This window comes from Eleginops maclovinus, chromosome 6 (assembly GCF_036324505.1).
Source record: "Eleginops maclovinus isolate JMC-PN-2008 ecotype Puerto Natales chromosome 6, JC_Emac_rtc_rv5, whole genome shotgun sequence".
In the NCBI taxonomy this organism is placed as follows: domain Eukaryota; kingdom Metazoa; phylum Chordata; class Actinopteri; order Perciformes; family Eleginopidae; genus Eleginops; species Eleginops maclovinus.
The window spans coordinates 25,335,944-25,359,281 of NC_086354.1; the positions used below are offsets into that span (position 1 = coordinate 25,335,944).

Consider the following 23,338-nt stretch of genomic DNA (forward strand, 5'->3'; position numbering starts at 1 on the left):
CCTCCTCTCCCATAATCCCAGTGATCCCAGTCTCGCCAATCGCAGCCGACTCCACCGCCATCCCTCCGACGTCACAGGTTCCTTTCTTTTGTTTTGCTTTTTATTCCCGTTGTCTTTCTCCATCTCCATCTCCATGCATCCACCTCCTCCTGTTTCATTTATTTATTGGCTGCTGCTCGTGGTGCTGTTTATAAAAAGCTGCAGGATGTTGTGTTTCTGTTTTGTTCCCTGAAGGCAGCATCTCCCGTCCAATGGGATCTCTCCAAGTGATTTTGGATTATGTCAGAAAGAAATAATCTCTGAGTCAAACAAACGTTTAGTTCAGCAGATAATCTCCAGATATTAACACCTCGTTATGATTTCTGAAGTAAAGGCTAATGTTGGGCTATAAAGGAACTACAGCACGGTCACATGACTTCACGTCACCACCGCTAAGCTAAAGGCAGCTAATGTTGGGCTATAAAGGAACTACAGCACGGTCACATGACTTCACGTCTCCACCGCTAAGCTAAAGGAGGCTAATGTTGGGCTATAAAGGAACTACAGCACGGTCACATGACTTCACGTCTCCACCGCTAAGCTAAAGGAGGCTAATGTTGGGCTATAAAGGAACTACAGCACGGTCACATGACTTCACGTCTCCACCGCTAAGCTAAAGGAGGCTAATGTTGGCTATAGAGGAACTACAGCACGGTCACATGACTTCACATCTCCACCGCTAAGCTAAAGGAGGCTAATGTTAGGCTATAAAGGAACTACAGCACGGTCACATGACTTCACGTCTCCACCGTTAAGCTAAAGGAGGCTAATGTTGGGCTATAAAGGAACTACAGCACGGTCACATGACTTCAGGTCACCACCGCTAAGCTAAAGGAGGCTAATGTTGGGCTATAAAGGAACTACAGCACGGTCACATGACTTCACGTCACCACCGCTAAGCTAAAGGAGGCTAATGTTAGGCTATAAAGGAACTACAGCACGGTCACATGACTTCACGTCTCCACCGCTAAGCTAAAGGAGGCTAATGTTGGGCTATAAAGGAACTACAGCACGGTCACATGACCTCACGTCACCACCGCTAAGCCTTTAGCTTTACATTAGCATTTTACTTCAGAAATCATAGCGTGGTTATCCTGCTGAACTAAACGTGTTAGTTTTATAAACATGGAGATTATTTTCTGCAATAATCCAAAATCACATGGAGGAATCCCATTGGACCAGAGCGACGCTGCCTTCAGGGTCCAGCACAGAAAAACGACGTCCTGCAGCTGTGTGTAGTGTAGCTCCTCGCCCAGCTGTGATGAAGTGATCAGATTAGAGATATGAACCGTGGGAGAAATGCCACACTCCCCCCTCCTTCCCCCACATGACTTTAAAAGCCCATCTGGCTCCTCCCGGGCAGAAAGTGAGCGACGCAGGGAGCATGAATGAAGCGAGGCGGAGATTATTTTTAAAACCAGAAGAAGAAGAAGGAAGTCGTCCTCGAGCGTCTGGATTTAGGCTTCATGCTAACGCAGTGCATCCTGTGCAGTGTGAAATGTGTACGTGTTGCTCTAATCTCAAATCCCTGGTTTATCCTCTGCTGTAGTGTGTGTGTGTGTGTGTGTGTGTGTGTGTGTGTGTGTGTGTGTGTGTGTGTGTGTGTGTGTGTGTGTGTGTGTGTGTGTGTGTGTCTGTGTGTGTCTGTGTGTGTGTCTGTGTCTGTGTCTGTGTCTGTGTCTGTGTGTGTGATGTGTCCTCTGACTCCCTGATGTTTCCTCTCTCTTCAGGCCAACCCTCCCCCCGTGGTGGTCAACACAGAAAGCCTGGACACGCCTCCATATGTGAGTTCACCTGCAGAGACATTTGTATTTATTCGTCACGTCTTTGTATTTTATTTTGTATATTCAGTCTAGTGGATGTACATCTCCTAATAATAATAAATATAAAACAGCTAAACTTTGGAACACCAAATAAAGACAGTGAAATGCATTTGAAGAAACCGGGTTATAAGAACGTTATCCTTTATAACTACACTTTAAATGTGAGTCTGTTCTGCCTGCAGCGCACTCATTTTGAATAAATAAATCAGACAAATAAATGTAAATAAAGGTTGTAGTGCAGATTAAATAATACGGTTAAAATAAATGAATATTGACTACAGTGATTCTGTCTGCGTGGCACTGCTTTTAAATTATTTTAAAGAGTACAAATAAATATGTGTGTGTGTGTCTGTGTGTGTGTGTGTGTGTGTGTGTGTGTGTGTGCAGGTGAACGGGACGGAGGCTGACTATGAGTACGAGGAGATCACGCTGGAGAGGGTGAGGGTGTTTCTACTTTAGTAGAAGTTGCTGCAAACCTTCAAACTTCATTTAAAATACTAATCGGTGTCAGAATCTGCGAGGACGGTCGAAGGCAGAAGAAACGTAGTCAAAATAATTACCCAAAATATCTATGATTAAATCTGAGGTTACAAAGTCCTTCTTTGACCAGAAAAACATTACCAAAAAACGATGTAGAAAATAGACAGGTTTCTCCTCCTCAATAAACCAGCTATTTAACATGACTTATCTCAGGAAGTCTTTTCCTTTATCGTGTGTTTACTTCACTGATCTCTCCTTGTAAATGTGTGACTTGTTTAGTCATGGAGGTTCTTCAATTCCTCTCCTTTAAGTGTATTTTTGAATGAACTTCTTTAATCACAGAGATTTTCCATCCCCTTAAATATTTGAATTAGAACCTTATTTACATTTTCCTCAACAGAACCTTATTTAATGTCTCTGGTGAAACAATGTTCATGATGTGTTCCTGCACATCCTTTATTCCAGATTCAGCTGTGTGTTGTATATATTCATATGTATCTTCTGGTCCTTCTTCAGCTGTGTTTCTTAGAGTGAATATTATTATCCGAGCAGCGTGAATAAGAATCTCCTCGGCCAGCTGAGTCTGTTCTTCACGCCTCGGGCTCCAGCGTTTCTTAAACTGGATTTTAGAAACTGGAGAGGAATTCAATCTGATTCTCATTAGAATATTAATGAAGGAAAACATCTGGTCCATAGATATCCTAACAATGTGTGTTGTGTGTAAAACCCTTATACATATTCCTCATTATTAATCCCTTAAAGTCAGTTTTCCTCCAGTGTTTTGAATAAAAACTCTGAGACATTTGTATGTCAGTGTTTCTGTCTCTGAATGCAGGACCTAAAGTATTTACAGCTTAATATTCCTACTGTACGTCTCACCACGGGGTATACATGCTTAAAACATTTAAGAATACATAATAAAAAGAGAATATGAATATGTAATCTCGGGAAAGGTTTCATTTTCGTAAAATAATAATGATAATATTATACACGTGTGCTGGTGCCTGTGTGTTTGTACCTTTTATTATAAGTCCATAAACAGTCATGGAAAATCCATACCCCAGTCTCTGAAACGAGCAGAATGTAAAGTCTTAAAGGATGTATTCTTCTTAAGCTGTGTGATTTTTACCATTTGTTGTTTTTGTTCTTCAGTTTGTTTTCTACAGATTGATCCGCTCCCCCTCGTGTTCTTCTTACCGTTAAAATGTCCTCGTTAATTTCTCTCAGGGGAACTCGGGGCTGGGCTTCAGCATCGCCGGTGGCACCGATAACCCCCACATCGGGGAGGACCCGAGCATCTTCATCACCAAGGTGATCCCCGGGGGGGCAGCGGCACAGGACGGGAGGCTCAGGTGAGACACAAACACACACACACACACACACACACACACCTGAGATTCACCATTTAAAAAGTCACTGTAGACAAAGCAGTCATTTTAAAGAGGTTCTATGATTGTCTCTGTGGTGCTCCTGTCCTGTACATCTATACATGTTAGTGCATGTAAATGGTCTGCAGAGACTCAAATCCCTGTGTTCCTCCAGAGGGAGATTAGAGGTATTTGATCTAGTAGAAAGCAAACTCACTTTTTCTCCAGGCGCTTTTATAGTACACATAGTTTGGTGTCCATTACCCAGAATCCCCTGCAGTGTCCTGCTGTCTTTCACTGCTTCATTCATAATGCAGACATCTGACCCAGGTGATGAAGAGGAGCTGCAGCCTCAGGTTTCCTCCATCAGCTCAACCCGTCAGTCAGCAGGACGCTGGTGTATAAAATATAATATTACATTTCATCAACTCAGTTCCTCTGAGCTCCACCCTGCTCCCTCAAGTCAGGGTTCAGGACTCATAGCGCAGACTCATGCCAGGGTTCAGGACTCATTGCGCAGACTCATGTCAGGGTTCAGGACTCATTGCGCAGACTCATGTCAGGGTTCAGGACTCATTACGCAGACTCATGTCAGGGTTCAGGACTCATAGCGCAGACTCATTTTAGGGTTCAGGACTCATAGCGCAGACTCATGCCAGGGTTCAGGACTCATAGCGCAGACTCATGCCAGGGTTCAGGACTCATAGCGCAGACTCATGCCAGGGTTCAGGACTCATTGCGCAGACTCATGTCAGGGTTCAGGACTCATTGCGCAGACTCATGTCAGGGTTCAGGACTCATAGCGCAGACTCATTTCAGGGTTCAGGACTCATAGCGCAGACTCATGCCAGGGTTCAGGACTCATTGCGCAGACTCATGCCAGGGTTCAGGACTCATTGCGCAGACTCATGTCAGGGTTCAGGACTCATTGCGCAGACTCATGTCAGGGTTCAGGACTCATTGCGCAGACTCATGTCAGGGTTCAGGACTCATTGCGCAGACTCATTTCAGGGTTCAGGACTCATAGCGCAGACTCATGCCAGGGTTCAGGACTCATAGCGCAGACTCATGTCAGGGTTCAGGACTCATTGCGCAGACTCATGTCAGGGTTCAGGACTCATTGCGCAGACTCATGTCAGGGTTCAGGACTCATAGCGCAGACTCATGTCAGGGTTCAGGACTCATTGCGCAGACTCATGTCAGGGTTCAGGACTCATAGCGCAGACTCATTTCAGGGTTCAGGACTCATAGCGCAGACTCATGCCAGGGTTCAGGACTCATTGCGCAGACTCATGTCAGGGTTCAGGACTCATAGCGCAGACTCATTTCAGGGTTCAGGACTCATAGCGCAGACTCATGCCAGGGTTCAGGACTCATGGCTCCTGGGTTTCAGGGTGAATGATGTGATCCTGAGGGTGAACGAGGCGGACGTGCGGGACGTGACCCACAGTCGGGCCGTGGAGGCGCTAAAGGAGGCCGGCTCGCTGGTTCGGCTCTACGTCCGCCGGAGGAAACCGGTCTCTGAGAAAGTGATGGAGCTCAAACTGGTGAAGGGACCCAAAGGTGAGGAAAGGGGTCAATATCTTACCTCAGCAAAGCAGTAATACCACAGTGTAGAAGTATTCACAGGTCAAAGCCCGGCTCTGATTGGTGGGAATAATATATAATATAAGGAGAGCAGCTGATAAAGGACGAGGTAACGTCTTATCATTCATTCCTTTATTTATATTTTACTCTAATATATTTGAATTGTGCTCAAAATGTCAAGTAGAAGTACGAAGATGCATAAAAAGGAAAAATGAAGTAACGTTTCAGTACTTTATGTACAAGTACTTTATGTACAAGTACTTTATCTACTAGTACTTTACTTAGTAGTACTTTACCTACAAGTACTTTACCTACCAGTACTTCAGTTTTTAAACGCAGTACTTTTAGTCGTATCAGTATTTTGCAGATCTCTTAATAATCCCTTTACTAAGATTAAGGGATTCTCTTTCTTTGTTAAGGTATTGGTTCAAACATCCTTGAAGTCTGACTGTAGAGTGACTGTTGTTCTAACCCCCAGGTCTGGGCTTCAGTATAGCGGGGGGCGTTGGGAACCAGCACATCCCGGGCGATAACAGCATCTACGTCACCAAGGTGATCGAGGGAGGAGCCGCTCACAAAGACGGGCGTCTGCAGATCGGAGACAAGCTGCTGGCTGTGAGTTCTTCACCGACATAACAGAGTGTTTGGACAAGAGACACAGACTTAGATTACAATGGTGTGTGTGTGTGTGTGTGTGTGTGTGTGTGTGTCTGTGTGTGTGTGTGTGTGTGTGTGTGTGTGTGTGTGTGTGTGTGTGTGTGTGTGTCAGGTCAACAGTGCGTGCCTGGAGGAGGTGAGCCACGAACACGCCGTCACTGCCTTGAAAAACACTCCTGACGTGGTCTACTTGAAAGTGGCTAAACCCAACAGTGTCTTCATGAATGACAGCTTCGCCCCCCCCGACCTCACCAACTGTGAGTCTCACACCCTGTTTATTTTATCTATTGACCCCCGGATAGCACAAGGTGCAGGAATGAGTCCTAAACCCTGCCCTGAGTCAGCATTTCATCACTTCCTGTCCCCTGGTCTGGAGGTCAATGGTTCTCTGGATGTGTTTTTGGTTGTTAGCCTGAAATAAGGTTTACCTGAAGAGAGTTTAACCTTTTGTTGTACGATATATATTTATGTTTATAATATTTAACCTTTAATATTTAGATAAATAAATCAGGATATTCCCCCCCCCACGGAACAGGAGCCGACAGGTGAGGTCAGAGCAGGTGTTCGGTCAGATGGAGAGCCGACGCTCAGAGAGAGAGAGTTTTTAATTTTAGAACAAGTAATAACAAGTTTATTGTGTGTGTGTGTGTGTGTGTGTGTGTGTGTGTGTTTTAGCGTACTCCACGCACATGGAGAACCATATCAGCCCCCCCAACTTCCTGGGTCAGCCCCTCCCCCCACCGGCCTCCTCCGGACGTTATTCCCCGACGCCCAAGAGCATGCTGGGAGAGGACGACGTCACGCGGTGAGGACGGGAAGCCTTTGCACTCACACTTAATTTTGTTATTATTATTAGTAAATGAAGACTGAGGGTCTCCGCTGTTATTCACTTTAGCGATCGAGCCTTTAGCAATAGCTGTACGATCACATACTGAAATAGCTGGAATAACAATTGGTCAAACAGAGCATAGACTAGCGTTGTATGCGGATGACATTATTCTGTTTGTCTCACAACTTTGTAGATCTATTCCTGTATTGCTGGAGTTAATAAAAACATTTGGTGGCATCTCAGGATACACAATTAACAACTCCAAGTCCTCAATTTTATTACTTGACGAGAGAGAGAAAGAAAATCCACTTAGAGAAGCTTCCCATTTCAAAGTGGTGGATCAGTTTACATATTTGGGAATAAAAATTAGGTCCAAATTAGCTCCAATTGTAAAATTCAATTATGAATCATTGACTGAGGAAATAACAGAGTCAATTAATAGATGGACGTCCCTGCCCTTATCCTTGATTGGTAGAATCAACATTATAAAAATGAACATACTCCCTAAGATACTGTATCTATTTCAGAACATTCCGATGTCTCCACTTGATGGTTTTTTAAAGGAAATTAATAAGCTATTTTCTGGTTTCATTTGGCAAAACAACAGAGCTAGAATTCGACTATCCCTGTTACACCTAACACATAGTAATGGAGGTTTAAAGTGTCCAAATATAACATGGTATTATTGGGCAGTACAGTTAAGGACTATTAAATTTTATTTTGCAACAAGGGATGTTCCACAATGGAAAGAAATGGAAGAGGAATGTTTGCGTTTGCCGCTACCCCTGTATTTTTACTCTGATACAGTGCCAAACTTGATAAAACAAACTACTAATCCGATTGTCAAAAATATGCTAAGAGTATGGTTTGAAGTACAAAAATTTACTAAAGAAACTAGTCGAATATCTCAGTACACTCCTATTTGGGGAAATCAGTGTTTTATACCAGGAAGAGCGGACGCTGTGTTTAGAAAATGGGCATCAAAAGGACTAGGAAAAATTCAAGATTTGTATATGCCCAATTCGGATAACATGTTATCATTCGAACAAATTAGGCATAAATATGACATAGATAAAAAATATTTCTTTAAATTCCTCCAGCTTAGGGATTACATTAGGACGAGCCAAAACAGTCTTTTAACCAGACCTCCAATTTCTGATTTGGAAAAAATTGTGTCTAAGGACAGTTTAAGTAAAGGTGCTATAGCAGAGTTGTATAACTATTTGTTATCAAATTCGGTTGAAAATGCAAATCATAAACGAGAAGCATGGAGGGAAGATCTAGGCACAGATATATCACTAAGGGACTGGCAATCTATATGTACTAAGGCTCACACCCAATCAATCAACACTCGATTTAGACTATTGCAGTATAAGTGGTTGATGAGAGTTTATATTACGCCAGTTAAATTAAATAAATACAATAAGAATATCCCAGATGTGTGTACAAAATGTACTGAGGTGAAGGGGACATTATTTCATTGTGTATGGCAATGTAGCAAGATAAAATCTTTTTGGGAGGAGGTTAAAACAGCAATAGAAAAAATGATTTCAAAAAATATTCCAATGGATCCTGCATTTTTTGTCTTAGGACTTTACCCAAAAGGTCACAAATATAATAAAAGTGAACAAATATTAATAGATATGTGTTTGTTGCACGCCAAAAGATCCATTGCAATGTTTTGGAAAAAGATCAGCAGACCAAATGTTACATATTGGGTGAAACAAATGCTCACAACTTTTCCTTTGGAGAGAGTGACATATATACGAAAAGGAAGACAGGATATGTTTGAGAAGATATGGGAACCGTTCAAGGTGTTTGTTAATGGTGTTGATCTGACAATTGACAATGAAGAGGCATAAGCAGTTGGTTATGTAAACCTTGTAACAGACTTAATGAGTTCAATACCCGCAATTATAGGAAGACAGTAAATTCTGTACAAATGTTTTGTGGCTGAGAAGTGGATGTTTGTGATATTTGTGATGTGTATGTGTATTGTTCGTTTGTAATGTGGTTTTGTAATGTAAGAAAATGTCAATAAATATATTGTTGTAAAAAAAAAAAAAAAAAAAAAAAAAAAAAAAAATGAAGACTGAGGGATCCTGCAGGTGAGTTTAGCTTTACTCAGTCAGAGCTTCAGTTTCTGTACTCTGAGGAGGACAGCAGGTCAGTGAGGGCGCCCTCTGCTGTTTAGAACATGCAACTACACGTCAGTAATTCTTCCCTCATTCTCTGACAACTGTAACGTAATTTTGTGAGGTCACATGATTGACAGCTGTGACTTCAGATGATTGACAGCTGTGATGTCACATGACATCAGATGATTGACAGCTGTGATGTCACATGATTGACAGCTGTGAAGTCACATGACTTCAGATGATTGACAGCTGTGAGGTCAGGTGATTGACAGCTGTTTACTCCAACAGGGAGCCCAGGAAAGTGGTTCTGCACAGAGGAGCGACCGGCCTGGGCTTTAACATCGTGGGGGGGGAGGACGGAGAGGGCATCTTCATCTCCTTCATCCTCGCTGGAGGACCAGCTGACCTCTGTGGAGAGCTGAGGAAAGGAGACAGACTGGTCTCTGTACGTACACACACACACCCTCTCACACACACACAACCTTTTGGCGTCACACTGCCATCTGCTGTGTAAGAAGAGAACAGCAATCGCAGTTTGTAGTTATCTGTCCTGTGAAGTATCCTATCTATGGTCTGTTCGTGTCTCCAGGTGAACGGAGTGGATCTGAGAAACGCGACCCATGAGCAGGCGGCCGCCGCCCTGAAGAACGCCGGGCAGACGGTTACCATCATCGCACACTACAGACCGGAGGGTGAGACCAACTATACTCCATGTTTACATTCATCGTTCTGGGTTCAAACCGGTCTGCCAGAATCAAGACTCACTCCCCCTCCTCCTCCTCCTCCTCCTCCAGAGTACAGCCGGTTCGAGGCGAAGATCCACGACCTGCGGGAGCAGATGATGAACAGCAGCATCAGCTCGGGGTCTGGATCCCTGAGGACGAGTCAGAAGAGGTCGCTGTACGTCAGGTGAGGCTCTCTCTGAATCTGCTCCGTATATTTGGGACACACTCCAGACTCCTGAGGGTCTCTGAGGGTCTCTGACTGACTGACACTGATGCTCGCTCTCTGGTGCAGAGCGCTGTTTGACTACGATAAGACCCGGGACTCGGGCCTGCCCAGTCAGGGTCTGGACTTCAGGTTTGGGGACATCCTGCACGTGGTGAACGCCTCGGACGACGAGTGGTGGCAGGCCAGACACCTGGCGGGGGGGGCAGGACGAGACGGGGGTGATCCCCAGCAAGAGGAGGTACACACATACACACACACTCACACACACAAGAGGAGGAGACGGGGGTAAACTCATACCTGACTTGTCCGTCCTCAGAGTGGAGAAGAAGGAGCGAGCGAGGTTAAAGACGGTGAAGTTCAACGCCAAGTCTCGAGAGCGAGGGGTGAGTCCGACCCCTACCCTTTATTTCTACTCCCATGATACCTTGAAGAGTGGACACCACTTCCTGTCATTCCCTTAAAGAGGCCCTATTCTTCTTCTCTGTAGGTGTTAGTGCATGTAATGGTCTGCAGAGGCTAAAATCCTGGTGTTTTTAGAAGTTTAAAAAATGTGATTATCTTGCAAAATGTTAAGAGTTTAAATTCTCAGTTAAATCTAAAGAAATTCCAAGGGAATCATTATATATTTTTTGATTGGTGGGTATTTTTAGTACCTATATAACCCTTTGTTTGGACATTTAAGCTTTTCAATATAAAGATTTCCAAGTTGTACTTCTATTCAATTAAAGACAATAATTTGGGCTCTCTGAAATTCATATATTTTGTTTATCTTCTGATAAAATATTTCAATTTCCCCTCAGATTTATTAAGGAGGTACCTTATGTCAGGCTTCTAACCAAAGTAAACCTTCTGCGCAGGAAAAATAAAAATAAATAATCTGTGAGTAAATGAGTGTTTTCACAATACAATATACCACTTCCTGTCAATCCGTGATTTCAAAAGCCTCCCTGTAATGAGGTAATATCCGAGTTCTGCAGGGCTTTTATTTTGAAACACCTGTGCAGGAAATGCTATGTTTGTTGGAAGCAGCTAAACAGTGGAAATCTGAAAACTAGAATAAATAATCAGTGAATAAAACAGTATTTTCACAATAAAACTCACTACTTGCTGTAGATGCTTCAAACTAAAATCACAAGGTATCATGGGAAATAAATCTGTCTTCTTCTGTGGTGATGTAGTCCGTTGTGCATGGTTGTAGTTTTTCAGATGTACTAATGCAGCATGTTGATGTCGGCCATCTTTAAAGGTCCTCCTCTGCAGCGCCCCCCCAGCACCTCAAAACAACAACAACAACAATAATATACACGTGTGGCTTTAACACGCCGCGCCTGAACGCCTCGCCCCCCGCCAGCTAACACACACACTGAGGGGGGGGGGGGCATGCATGACGCCCCCTCCTGCCTCCTCCTCCCCTCCGAGCTCCTTAAAGGAGAGAAACGCTTGACATTGACGTCTGACTGTCTGCTGCTCTCACCCTTCCTCCTCTTACTGTATCGCTTCCTCTTCTTCCTCTTCCTCCTCTTCTTCCTCTTACTGTACTGTTTCCTCTTCCTCCTCTTCTTCATGTTAGTTCTCCTTCTGTGCATCCTCTCACTTGTCTTCCTCCTCCTTGTTCTCTTTCTCCTTCATCCTTTATCATGTTCCTCTTCCACTCTTCCTCCTCCTTCTCCTCCCCCTGCTGTTTAACATTGAAGTGCAGCATGTGATCTAATGATGTCTTCCTGCTTCCTGCCGATGGTTACCATGGTTACCAATAAATCTAAATTAAACTGCAGATTTTTTTAGATCCTAGTTTTTTTTTGCGAGACACTTCCTGTCTTTGTTATTTTCAGAATAAAAGCACAGATAAAGCTGGTGTTTCAAATTTAAAGCCTCCCTGTAATATGATCTATTATTCCAAGACTTTTATTGTGAAAAATCTGTGAATAAAAGTGTATTTTCACAATAAAACTACTTCCTGATATTTTAAAGATTTCTTTTCTTCATGTTTATTGTCACGTTTTAAAAAAGCCCCAGACAAAACGCGTCTCATTCATCCAAACCCACATCCGACCCCTTCTTCCTCTTCCTCCTTTTGTTGTTCCATCACCCCTCTTCCTCCTCCTCCTCCTCTTCCTCCTCAGCAGTCTCTCAATGACAAGCGTAGAAAGAACCTCTTTTCCCGAAAGTTCCCCTTCTACAAGAGCAAAGAGGCGAGCGAGCAGGAGACCAGCGACGTCGACCGTGAGTACCCCGGTCTGCGGGGGGTGGGGGGCGCCGTCTGTCGTTTAATCCCACCCAGTTGACATTAAACCACGCCCCCTTCTTCACTAACAAGGATGTTAGTGCAGAAGTGGGCGTGGTTTAATCTGGGTTAGAAAAACGATAGACGTACGAGGGGGCGTCATCTGAGGGACAAGAAGTGAGGTCGTCCGAGGGACAGAAGTGAGGTCGTCTGAGGGACAGAAGTGAGGTCGTCTGAGGGACAGAAGTGAGGTCGTCTGAGGGACAGAAGTGAGGTCGTCTGAGGGACAGGAAATGAGGTCAGCTGGTGGCGGCGCTGCAGTCGACCAGGAGGCGCGGCGCTGCAGTCGACCAGGAGGCACGGCTGCTTTAGGGCCGGCTGAATAAACGCTGAATAGGCTCATTTACCCCCTGGAACTTTTTGGTCTGATTCCGCCCCCCCACCCCACACACAAAAAAAGCCCATCATCCTCCTCCTCTTTGGAGCCAAAATGGCCGCCCCTCAGCCCTGTTTCCTGTCTGCCCCCCCCCCCCCCCCCCCTGTGGGCCTCTCAGTAACCTGTTGTTGTTTTCTCCTCACCCCGCTGACCTCAGGACAGCAGCGACGACATGCTATCCAAAGGCCACAGTAAGTCTCCAACACACTGTACGGGATAGGCTAAGGGGCGGGACAGCTGTAAGCAGGTTGACCAATCACAACAGAGCCGGCCAGCTAACAATCAGAGCAGACTGGGCTCTGGTTTCAGACAGAGGGTGAAAAGAGGAGCTGCAGCATTAAAGCATGGAGACATGTTTATATCTCAGAGAACGTTGAGGTTTTTACTGTTCATTTGTTGGTTTCATCTCAGAGAAATGTGGATTGTATCTCTGTACAATTTTGAGGTTTATTTTACAATTGTTTCACTTTTAAATATCAGAATTTAGTCATGTTTTTTCTCAATGTTATGACTTTATAATCTCAGATAATATTTAAATGTTTTATCATTCATTTAATTAATTATTCAATTTACCACCTTTTTAAAATCCAGAAAAAAATGTGTGTGTGTGTACATATTATATATATTTAAGTTTTGTTCTTTTAAATCTATTGATTTAATCTAATAAATAAATATCTTGGTGTCACCCCTCTCCCCTGCTCTGTATTCCAATTATATTATTTTCTATCTACAATGGTCTTATTTTCATGGACCCAGGGAGATTGTTTGAGAGTTCTGGAACGCCTCGACCCGTCTGTGGTTGTGTCTCTGTGTCGAAAGCATGATGGGAAAGCGATGCTCTGACCCGTCCTGTGTTTTGTTTTGTCTGCAGAACAAGTGACATCTAACGCCAGTGACAGTGAGAGCAGCTACCGTAAGTCTCACACTGCTAACTGCTAACTGCTATCTGACCGCTAACTGCTATCTGACCGCTAACTGCTAACTGAACGCTAACTGCTATCTGACTGCAAACTGACTGCTAACTGAATGCTAACTGCTAACCGTCCGCTAACTGCTAACTGACCGCTAACTGACTGCTAACTGCTATCTAACTGCTAACTGACTGCTAACCGACCACTAACTGCTAACTGAACACTGACTGCTAACTGCTATCTGACCGCTAACCGACCACTTACTGCTAACCGATCACTAACTGCTAATTGTTAACTGAACACTAACTGACAGCTAACGGACTGCTAATGGCTAACTGAACGCTAACTGAACACTAACTGCTAACTGAACACTAACTGCAAACTGAACACTAGCTGCTAACTGACCACTAACTGCTATCTGACTGCTAACTGCTAACCGACCACTAACTGCTAATTGTTAACTGAACACTGACAGCTAACGGACTGCTAATGGCTAACTGAACACTAACCGACCACTAACTGCTAATTGTTAACTGAACACTAACTGACAGCTAACGGACTGCTAATGGTGAACTGAACACTTACTGAATGCTAACTGAACACTAACTGCTAATTGTTAACTGAACACTAACTGACAGCTAACGGACTGCTAATGGCTAACTGAACACTAACTGCTAACTGACCGCTAACTGCTATCTGACTGCAAACTGCTAACCGACCACTAACTGCTAATTGTTAACTGAACACTAACTGACAGCTAACGGACTGCTAATGGCTAACTGAACACCAACTGAATGCTAACTGAACACCAACTGCTAACTGACCGCTAACTGCTAACTGACTGCTTACTGCTAACTGACCGCTAACTGCTTACTGACCGCTAACTGCTTACTGTCCACTAACTGACTGCTTACTGTTAACTGACTGCTAACTGACTGCTAACGGCTAACTGACTGCTTACTGCTAACTGACAACAGTAATGAGTGCAAGCTCCAGATTAACTGATTACTGCATGACCTCTCTCTCTCACACACACACACACACACACACACACACACACACACGCACACATTGATCACCTGATTGCTAAATGTCCCCAAAACTGAGCTCCTTTCTCGACCTCCCCCTCCTCCTCAGGTGGACAAGAGGAATACGTTCTGTCGTATGAACCCGTCTCTCAGCAGGAAGGTGAGGAGGAAGCGCCTCTCTTTATTATCTGAGTACAAACAGAAACTGCATCTTATATATATATATATTAATCTTCACACACAAACATAAGTGTGTTTATCTCTTAACACTGAGTGAAGACCTCTGAGCTGTGTGACCTCTTCCTGTTTCAGTGAACTACACCCGTCCCGTCATCATCCTCGGCCCGATGAAGGACCGCATCAACGACGACCTGATCTCCGAGTTCCCCGACAAGTTTGGCTCCTGCGTGCCCCGTACGTCCCGCTGAACCCCGTGTTCCACGTCACGGATGAACGAGTCTGCCGGTGTGTAAACTGGTCTCTCTCCCCACAGATACGACCCGGCCGAAGCGGGACTATGAGGTGGACGGCAGGGACTACCACTTTGTGGTTTCCAGAGAGCAGATGGAGAAAGACATCCAGGACCATCGCTTCATCGAGGCCGGCCAGTACAACAACCACCTGTACGGGACCAGCGTGCAGTCCGTCCGGGAGGTGGCCGAGAAGGTGAACCTGACTTAAACCTGACATTAAACTGACCTAAACCTGACATTAAAACTGACTTAAACCTGACATTAAACTGACCTAAACCTGACATTAAACTGACCTAAACCTGACATTAAACTGACCTAAACCTGACTTAAACCTGACATTAAACTGACCTAAACCTGACTTAAACCTGACATTAAACTGACCTAAACCTGACATTAAACTGACCTAAACCTGACATTAAACTGACCTAAACCTGACTTAAACCTGACTTAAACCTGACATTAAACTGACCTAAACCTGACATTAAACTGACCTAAACCTGACATTAAACTGACTTAAACCTGACATTAAACTGACCTAAACCTGACATTAAACTGACCTAAACCTGACATTACACTGACCTAAACCTGACATTAAACTGACTTAAACCTGACATTAAACTGACTTAAACCTGACTTAAACCTGACATTAAACTGACCTAAACCTGACATTAAACTGACCTAAACCTGACATTACACTGACCTAAACCTGACATTAAACTGACTTAAACCTGACATTAAACTGACCTAAACCTGACATTAAACTGACCTAAACCTGACATTAAACTGACTTAAACCTGACATTAAACTGACCTAAACCTGACATTAAACTGACTTAACCTGACATTAAACTGACCTAAACCTGACATTAAACTGACTTAAACCTGACATTAAACTGACCTAAACCTGACATTAAACTGACCTAAACCTGACTTAAACTGACATTAAGTTAAATAACTAAACTGATGTTTATCTGAAACTGTCCTAAAACTCTCTTAAATCTGTTCCTTATCTGACCTGATTTGGCCGTCTCCGTGCGGAGTTGATGTCACCAGGACGTTCTATAGTAACCCCTCTCCTCCTCCTCCTCCTCTTCCTCCTCCTCCTCCTGCTCCTCCTCTTCAGGGTAAACACTGCATCCTGGACGTGTCGGGGAACGCTATAAAGAGACTGCAGCTGGCTCAGCTTCACCCTATCGCCGTCTTCATCAAACCCAAATCTGTGGAGAACATCCTGTAAGTCCCACCAACACACACACACACCACACACACACCACATACATCATGGCTGATTTACACGTGTCTGATCATGTAGTGCAGGAAAGGTACAGATCTATCTCTGAGCTGAAGTATGAGGCAGCAGAACAGGAAGTACTTTAAGTTGTCCTGCAGAACTTGAGTTAACGTCCTCAGCAGCAGGGATGTGACTCTGGGTGCAAAGAGATGAACACACGTCCGACATAAATCAGACATAAATCAGATATAAATCAGATATATATCAGATATATATCTGATTTATATCTGATTTATATCTGATTTATATCTGATATAAATCAGATATATATCAGATTTATATCAGATATAAATCAGACATAAATCAGATATATATCAGATTTATATCTGATATATATCTGATATAAATCAGATATATATCAGATATATATCAGATATAAATCTGATTTATATCAGATATAAATCAGATTTATATCTGATATGAATCTGATTTATATCAGATATAAATCAGATTTATATCTGATATGAATCTGATTTATATCAGATATAAATCTGGCTTAAAGTTTATATAAATCCATCTCTGAGCTGGAGTGGAAGTATAAGGCAGCAGGAAGTGTAACTCCAGTATTAGTACCTCTTGAGTGCTTGAGTAAATGTACTCAGTGTCAGCGCTGTGTTTCTGCAGTGAGATGAACAAGCGCCTGACGGAGGACCAGGGCAGGAAGACGTTCGACCGAGCCAACAAGCTGGAGCAGGAGTTCACGGAGCATTTCACAGGTAGGAACAGCGGCTCTGATGCCCCTCTGTTTACGCTGTGTATATACACATATACACAGTATCTCAGTAAAGCGAGTACCCCCTCCCATTTGTGTAGATGTGTTATTATATCTTCTCCTGGGACAACCCTGAAGAGATGACCCTCTGATCCAGAGTAGAGTAGTCAGTGTACAGCTGGGATACCAGGGTACATTTGCTGAGCCCTCAAAATAACTCAACACAGCCATTAATGTCTAACCCGCTGCAACAAAGGTGAGAACACCCTAAGTGAGAATGGCCAAATTGTGCCCAAAGTGTCGATATTTTGTGCCACCATTATTTTCCAGAACTGCCTGAACTCTCCTGGGCACAGAGTTCAGTAGAGCTTCACAGGTTGCCACTGGAACCCTCTTCCACTCCTCCATGACCACATCACAGAGCTGGTGGATGTCAGAGACCTTGTGCTCCTCCACCCTCCGTCTGAGGATGCCCCACAGATGTTCCACAGGGTTTAGGTCTGGAGACATGCTGGGCCAGTCCATCACCTTTACCCTCAGTCTCTTTAGTAAGGCAGTGGTCCTCTTGGAGGTGTGTTTGGGGTCGGTATCATGTTGGAATACTGCCCATGATCCCCTCCCAAGGGAGGGGATCATGCTCTGCTTCAGTATGTCACAGTACAGGTGGGCCTTCATGGTTCCCTCAATGAACTGTAGCTCCCCACAGCCGGCAGCACTCATCAGCCCCAAACCCTGACACTCCCACCACCATGCTCGACTGTAGGCAAGACACACTTGTCTTTGTACTCCTCTCCTGGTCGCCGCCACACACACCTGACACCATCTGACCCAAATGAGTTAACCTTGGTCTCATCAGACCACAGGACGTGGTTCCAGTAATCCATGTCCTTAGTCTGCTTGTCTTCAGCAAACTGTTTGCGGGCTTTCTTGAGCCTCATCTTTATTAGAGGCTTCTTTCTGGGACGACAGCCATGCAGACCCCTTTGATACAGTGGGCGGCGTATGGTCTGAGCACCGACAGACTGACCCCCCACCCCTTTCACCTCTGCAGCAATGCTGGCAGCAGTCATACGTCTATTTTCAAGAGACAGCCTCTGGACATGACGCTGAGCACGTGCACTCAACCTCTTTGGTGGACCGTGGTGAGGCCTGTTCTGAGTGGAACCGGTCCTGTTAAACCGCTGTATGGTCTGGGCCACCGTGCTGCAGCTCAGTTTCAGGGTGCTCTCTCTTCTTATAGCCTCGGCCGTCTTTATGTAGAGCAACAGCTCTTTCTTTCAGATCCTCAGAGAGTTCTTTGCCATGTGGTGCCATGTTGAACTTCCAGTGACCAGTATGAGAGAGTGTGAGAGCAAAACACCAGATGATACACACCTGCTCCCCATCACACCTGAGACCTTAACGAGTCACATGACACCGGGGCTAATTGGGCAGAATTTGGCCATTCTCACTTAGGGTGTTCTCACCTTGTTGCAGCGGGTTAGACATTAATGGCTGTGTTGAGTTATTTTGAGGGCTCAGCAAATGTCCCCTGTTATCCCAGCTGTACACTGACTACTCTACTCTGGATCAGAGGGTCATCTCTTCAGGGTGGTCCCAGGAGAAGATATAATAACACATCTACACAAAGGGGAGGGGGTACTCGCTTTACTGAGATAATGTATATACACATATACATATACATATACATGTATATACACATATGTATATGTGTATATACATGTATATGTATATGTATTTGTGTATGTATTTGTATATGTACTGTATTTGTATTTGTATATGTACTGTATTTGTATATGTACTGTATTTGTATATGTATTTGTATATGTACTGTATTTGTATTTGTATATGTACTGTATTTGTACTTGTATATGTACTGTATTTGTATATGGATATTAAAGGTGTTGTGTGCTGTGTGCAGCGGTGGTGCAGGGCGACACTCTGGAGGAGATCTACGATCAGGTGAAGCAGATCATCGAGGAGCAGTCGGGCCCCTTCATCTGGGTCCAGTCCAAGGAGAAGTTGTGAGGCTTTTATTTTGAAAGGAAGAGTCCGCCTGCAGATGGCAGCCCCCCCACCCACCACCACCAGCGTCTCGTTTCATTTTGTCCCCTTTCGTTGGGTTTCCTGTCCACAGAGCAAAGCACACAGGAAGTACAATGACATCACAACTCACGGTACAGATCCTTAATGTTTAAGGCCGGAGGAGGAGGAGGAGGAGGATGAAGAACAGGAGGAGGAGGAGGAGGAGTTAGTTTTTGTTTGGTGTGTTTCACTCTCAGGCCGACACAAAAAGCAGAACTTTGCACGTTTGAGCTTTAAGCATGTCCGTTAATAACGCCGTTTATTTCCCATCAGCCCCTTCTGACGTTCCTTCTTCTGCATTTCAACGCTTTGTTTTTATTTTACACACACACACACACACACACTTTTTTATTTGGTTGCTGCTCGCTGCTGCAGGATGGGAGGATGCCGTGCAGAGTTCCTGCTCCGCCACAGGGGGGCGCTGTATCCCTCTTTAAATCTGGAATACCTGTCTCCCCCCCCTCCTCCGGGTCACACTGTTCCACCTGCAGCGCAAAAACACCTTAACTCTGTTTCTTCTTCAACACTCAATTCTCTTTAAAAATAGTGATTTAAAAAATGAGAACATCTGAGTTTTTCTGAAACAAAATGAGGACGACTTCTAAAACAAACCGTTTCAGGATGAGACGCACCGTCTGATAATCAAGGCTCATAATCACAAGCGAATCATCATTTTCATCATCAGTTTCTCTTTTGGTAAAAAGGTTCTATTATCTCATAATTTTGGGGGAAATAGGGAATATAAATATACAAATAACTTCCCTGAATACCTAAAATCACGGGATCAAATTATTTTTAATTAACAGACAAAGAACCAGTTAAAGTACAAAGAAAGACAGAGTATTTTTATAATCATTTCAGAGTAAAATACATCAAATAAACACATTTAATTTACAGAGTATATTTTATAAATCAAACAGAAAAATATAAGTAATTTTCATCTTTCCAAAACTAAGAATTATTCACTTATTTAACAATCTCACAATTATATCTGTCATTATTGTTAAAAATTACCAGACATAAAGTTAAGATGACTTAATTACAATAAAAAGTCCAATAACTGAGAGACTCTTCCTTATTCTGAAATCACTGGACGATAATCTCATCTCGTCATAATTATTATGAATTACTTTCTAAATAAGATCTGTTGATTTTAGGGAAAATGACAGAAAGAAAATCCTAATGACTTGTAATTTAAGAACTTGTTGTAATGATAGAAAATATTATCTCATGATTTGGGAAACATAATTATAATTACACAAGAAAAATATTCAATATTCCCCAAACTGTTCCTAACTATTGGAAAAATATTTAAAGATTATATTTCTAACTAGAGAATATTTTCTTGTTTCTCAAAATAATAAAATACCATACCCTCCGTCTGTTTGAAGCGGAGCGCCTGCCGACGGTTCACAGTGTGACTCTGATTTTAAACCTTCAAGAAACCAGATTTTTATTAACGATTATTTTTGTCGCTGTCGTCCGAGAAGCGCCCTCTGGTGGCGCGAGCTGGAACCGGTCCGCGGCGAACGCGATGTCGATCCCCAGAAGATTTTATGGTAAAATGAGATTTTGACAGATATTTAACCCTCGGTAAACTGCCTATTTTGTTATAATGAAAGTCTATATTGAACTTTACTTAAGCACTACTACTACGGGAATTGTTTTCTTTGCATTGTTAATCATATATGAATAGAAAAGTATAAAGATATTTGAATATATATTTTTTCTGTTTCTTTGATCACCACCTCCTCTGTCTTTTAATTTCCTTTTTTAAGCGTAATAAAAACTTAACAAGAAAACTCCTCTTCTTGAAAGCTCTGTGTGCATTAAAGAAGTTCTGTTATAGGTTTCTGTGCATGAAAATGGTCTGCAAAGGCTAAAATCAGTAAGGTACTTCTACTTTACTCAAGTACAAGATCTGAGTACTTCTACTTTACTCAAGTACAAGATCTGAGTACTTCTACTTTACTCAAGTACAAGATCTGAGTACTTCTACTTTACTCAAGTACAAGATCTGAGTACTTCTACTTTACTCAAGTACAAGATCTGAGTACTTCTACTTTACTCAAGTACAAGATCTGAGTACTTCTACTTTACTCAAGTATAAGATCTGTGTACTTTGGATTGTTTGTGATTAAAGTGTATAAAATAAAATACGTCACCGACGCCAGCAGGAGGATCTCAACGCTGATTGGATGTTGCCGTCTCATTTCGTCACGGCACACGTTGTTAGAGGAGATTTCAAAATAAGATACACCTGCGTTAAACCAGCATGTTCCGTGGAGAGGACAGGAAAGAAAGTACAGCCAGCTTTTATTGTGAAAGGACACTGGTCAAAGTTTGGCTTTATGTAACATAAATAAAGTCTATGTGAAGGACAGATCACCTGTCAGCTGATCCCTCAAGTAAACAAGAGCACAGATAAACAAACTGAGAGGAGTTCAGCTGGACCGGGAAACCTTCTCTTGTATGGAACAAGTCTGGACCTCCTGAAGGACCCGGTGTCTCTGCCCTGTGGACACAGCTACTGCATGGACTGTATTCATCTCCACTGGGATGGAGAGGAGGTCCACAGGTGAGGAAGTACTCATACCTTGTTCTAAAAGTAGTCATTGTCTGATTGGTCCATTTCAGAATAATATCTCTGATATGTTTTATAATGATTGATCATTAAAGTGTTCTCAGAGCTGGTAAAGGTGCAGCTAGTTTGAATGCTTTGTATACTGCAGGGTAGCTGCTGGATTTACTGCAGGTGAACTAAAGTCTGATTTAAGGGTCTTATATTTACCATCAGTAATCCTAATCTGCCTAGCAACTGAAGTTAGTAAATAACTGTAGTGGAGTAAAAGTAGTAGCATGACATTATAAATGTCCTCCCTCCTCTGTACACAGCTGTCCTCGGTGCAGGAGGCCGGCCCTGCTGAGAAGCACCATGTTAGTGGAGGATCTAAAGAAGACCGGACCCCAGGCTGCCGGTCCCTGCTGTGCTGGAGCTATGGGAGGGGATGTCTGTCATCTGGAACATGAACACCAGGACTCAGAGTCCGCTGCAGCAGAGAGGGCTGAGGGGAGTCCACACAACATCCAGCAGAGCCACCAGGATAAACCAGAGGGGACTGAAGAGGTTTTACTGCCAGAACCAGAACCAGACCACCTTCACTCAGCCGCTGCACGCCGGACTTTATCCGTTTTATTTTTATCATTCTGGAGACACGGCTGAGCTCTGCAGACTCAAGTAGACCCTGAACTGGAAGCATTTAAGGTCCGCTATCATGCAAGATCCCCTTCTTCATGTCTCTTGTTTGGAACAGGGCTGCAACAGAGGGGGTTATGGGATGCTACAGTGATCTGTTTGGTGTTTCAGCCAATCAGAGACAGGCTCTGGATATATCTGAGACCTGGAATATACGGTTGAAGAAGAGAATAATTGGGGAGCTTTAACTGAACTGCACATTTCATTTAATGCATGAGATATAAACATCTTAGAAAACAATGCTGCCTGTAATTAATTAACACACTCATGGTTTTAGTGACTCAAATACAATGTTGGATGGATTAATCTGTAGTAAGTATTGTTTGTCTGAATCTGAAGTAGAAAGCAGTAAACACATCTGTAACTGCAGTGGAATAAAACATACAAGGTTTGCTCCCAAAATGTAGTGCAGTAGAAGTATTAAGTAGAATGAAATGAAAATACTCGGGTGAGTAAATCTGCTTAGTAACTGAACTCCTCTGCTCCTGCATGCCTCTGTACTTCCTGTAGCGCCTCATAAAGAAGCCATCGGACATCGGGAGACACCGCAGAGTCATTAATAACATCCTGATGATCCTGCGGCTCCACCTGCTGTTTCTCATTTTAATTGCAGACCATTTGCATCCAATAACCTCTGCACACTTCACCTTCACCGGGGCTGAGTGTGACACCCACACACACCTGATATGGAAACACACTGCAGGCCTACTTCCTGTGAAACACACACTGCTCGTGTTCGGAGTCACATGACGTGGAAGATATTTCTATTTAATTAGACTTTTCAATATCGAAACTGAATACTCTTAAAGCATTTTGAAAACGTTTTTTAAGAAAAGTGTCTTATTTGGAGTCAAAGGGCGACATGGCGACATTTTTAATCCATTTTAAAACATTTATTTGAACCAAGGTAAAGTGTCTTTGAGCAACAGAAAATACAAAATAAATAACATTATTATTAATATAATTATTATTACTAACAAACTTATTAATTTTGCAAATGAAATGAATTACAAATCAGTAATTAATAAAACTGCCACAAAAGACATATTTCC

At 43.2% G+C, this 23,338-nt stretch overlaps 1 protein-coding gene and 1 long non-coding RNA gene across 2 annotated transcripts in view; both read left to right on the forward strand.

The window, feature by feature from the left end:
* The window catches only part of dlg1b (discs large MAGUK scaffold protein 1b), a 62,187-nt gene extending 41,355 nt beyond the window's left edge, over positions 1-20,832 (forward strand). The window contains 21 exon segments of the mRNA XM_063886294.1: positions 1,770-1,823; positions 2,250-2,300; positions 3,570-3,694; positions 5,103-5,272; positions 5,775-5,911; positions 6,066-6,210; positions 6,629-6,758; positions 9,209-9,365; positions 9,510-9,612; positions 9,715-9,829; positions 9,938-10,066; positions 10,068-10,109; positions 10,188-10,254; positions 11,998-12,094; positions 13,403-13,444; positions 14,580-14,630; positions 14,783-14,884; positions 14,964-15,136; positions 16,066-16,175; positions 16,858-16,949; positions 18,867-20,832. Of these exon segments, the coding sequence (XP_063742364.1) occupies positions 1,770-1,823; positions 2,250-2,300; positions 3,570-3,694; positions 5,103-5,272; positions 5,775-5,911; positions 6,066-6,210; positions 6,629-6,758; positions 9,209-9,365; positions 9,510-9,612; positions 9,715-9,829; positions 9,938-10,066; positions 10,068-10,109; positions 10,188-10,254; positions 11,998-12,094; positions 13,403-13,444; positions 14,580-14,630; positions 14,783-14,884; positions 14,964-15,136; positions 16,066-16,175; positions 16,858-16,949; positions 18,867-18,973 (2,199 nt within the window). The 3' untranslated portion in view covers positions 18,974-20,832.
* Positions 20,833-20,993: 161 nt separating this feature from the next.
* LOC134866236 (uncharacterized) lies at positions 20,994-22,526 on the forward strand. The gene is made up of 2 exons (XR_010166028.1): positions 20,994-21,608; positions 21,926-22,526. It is a non-coding gene; the product is annotated as an uncharacterized LOC134866236 (long non-coding RNA).
* The last annotated feature ends 812 nt before the right edge of the window (positions 22,527-23,338 follow it).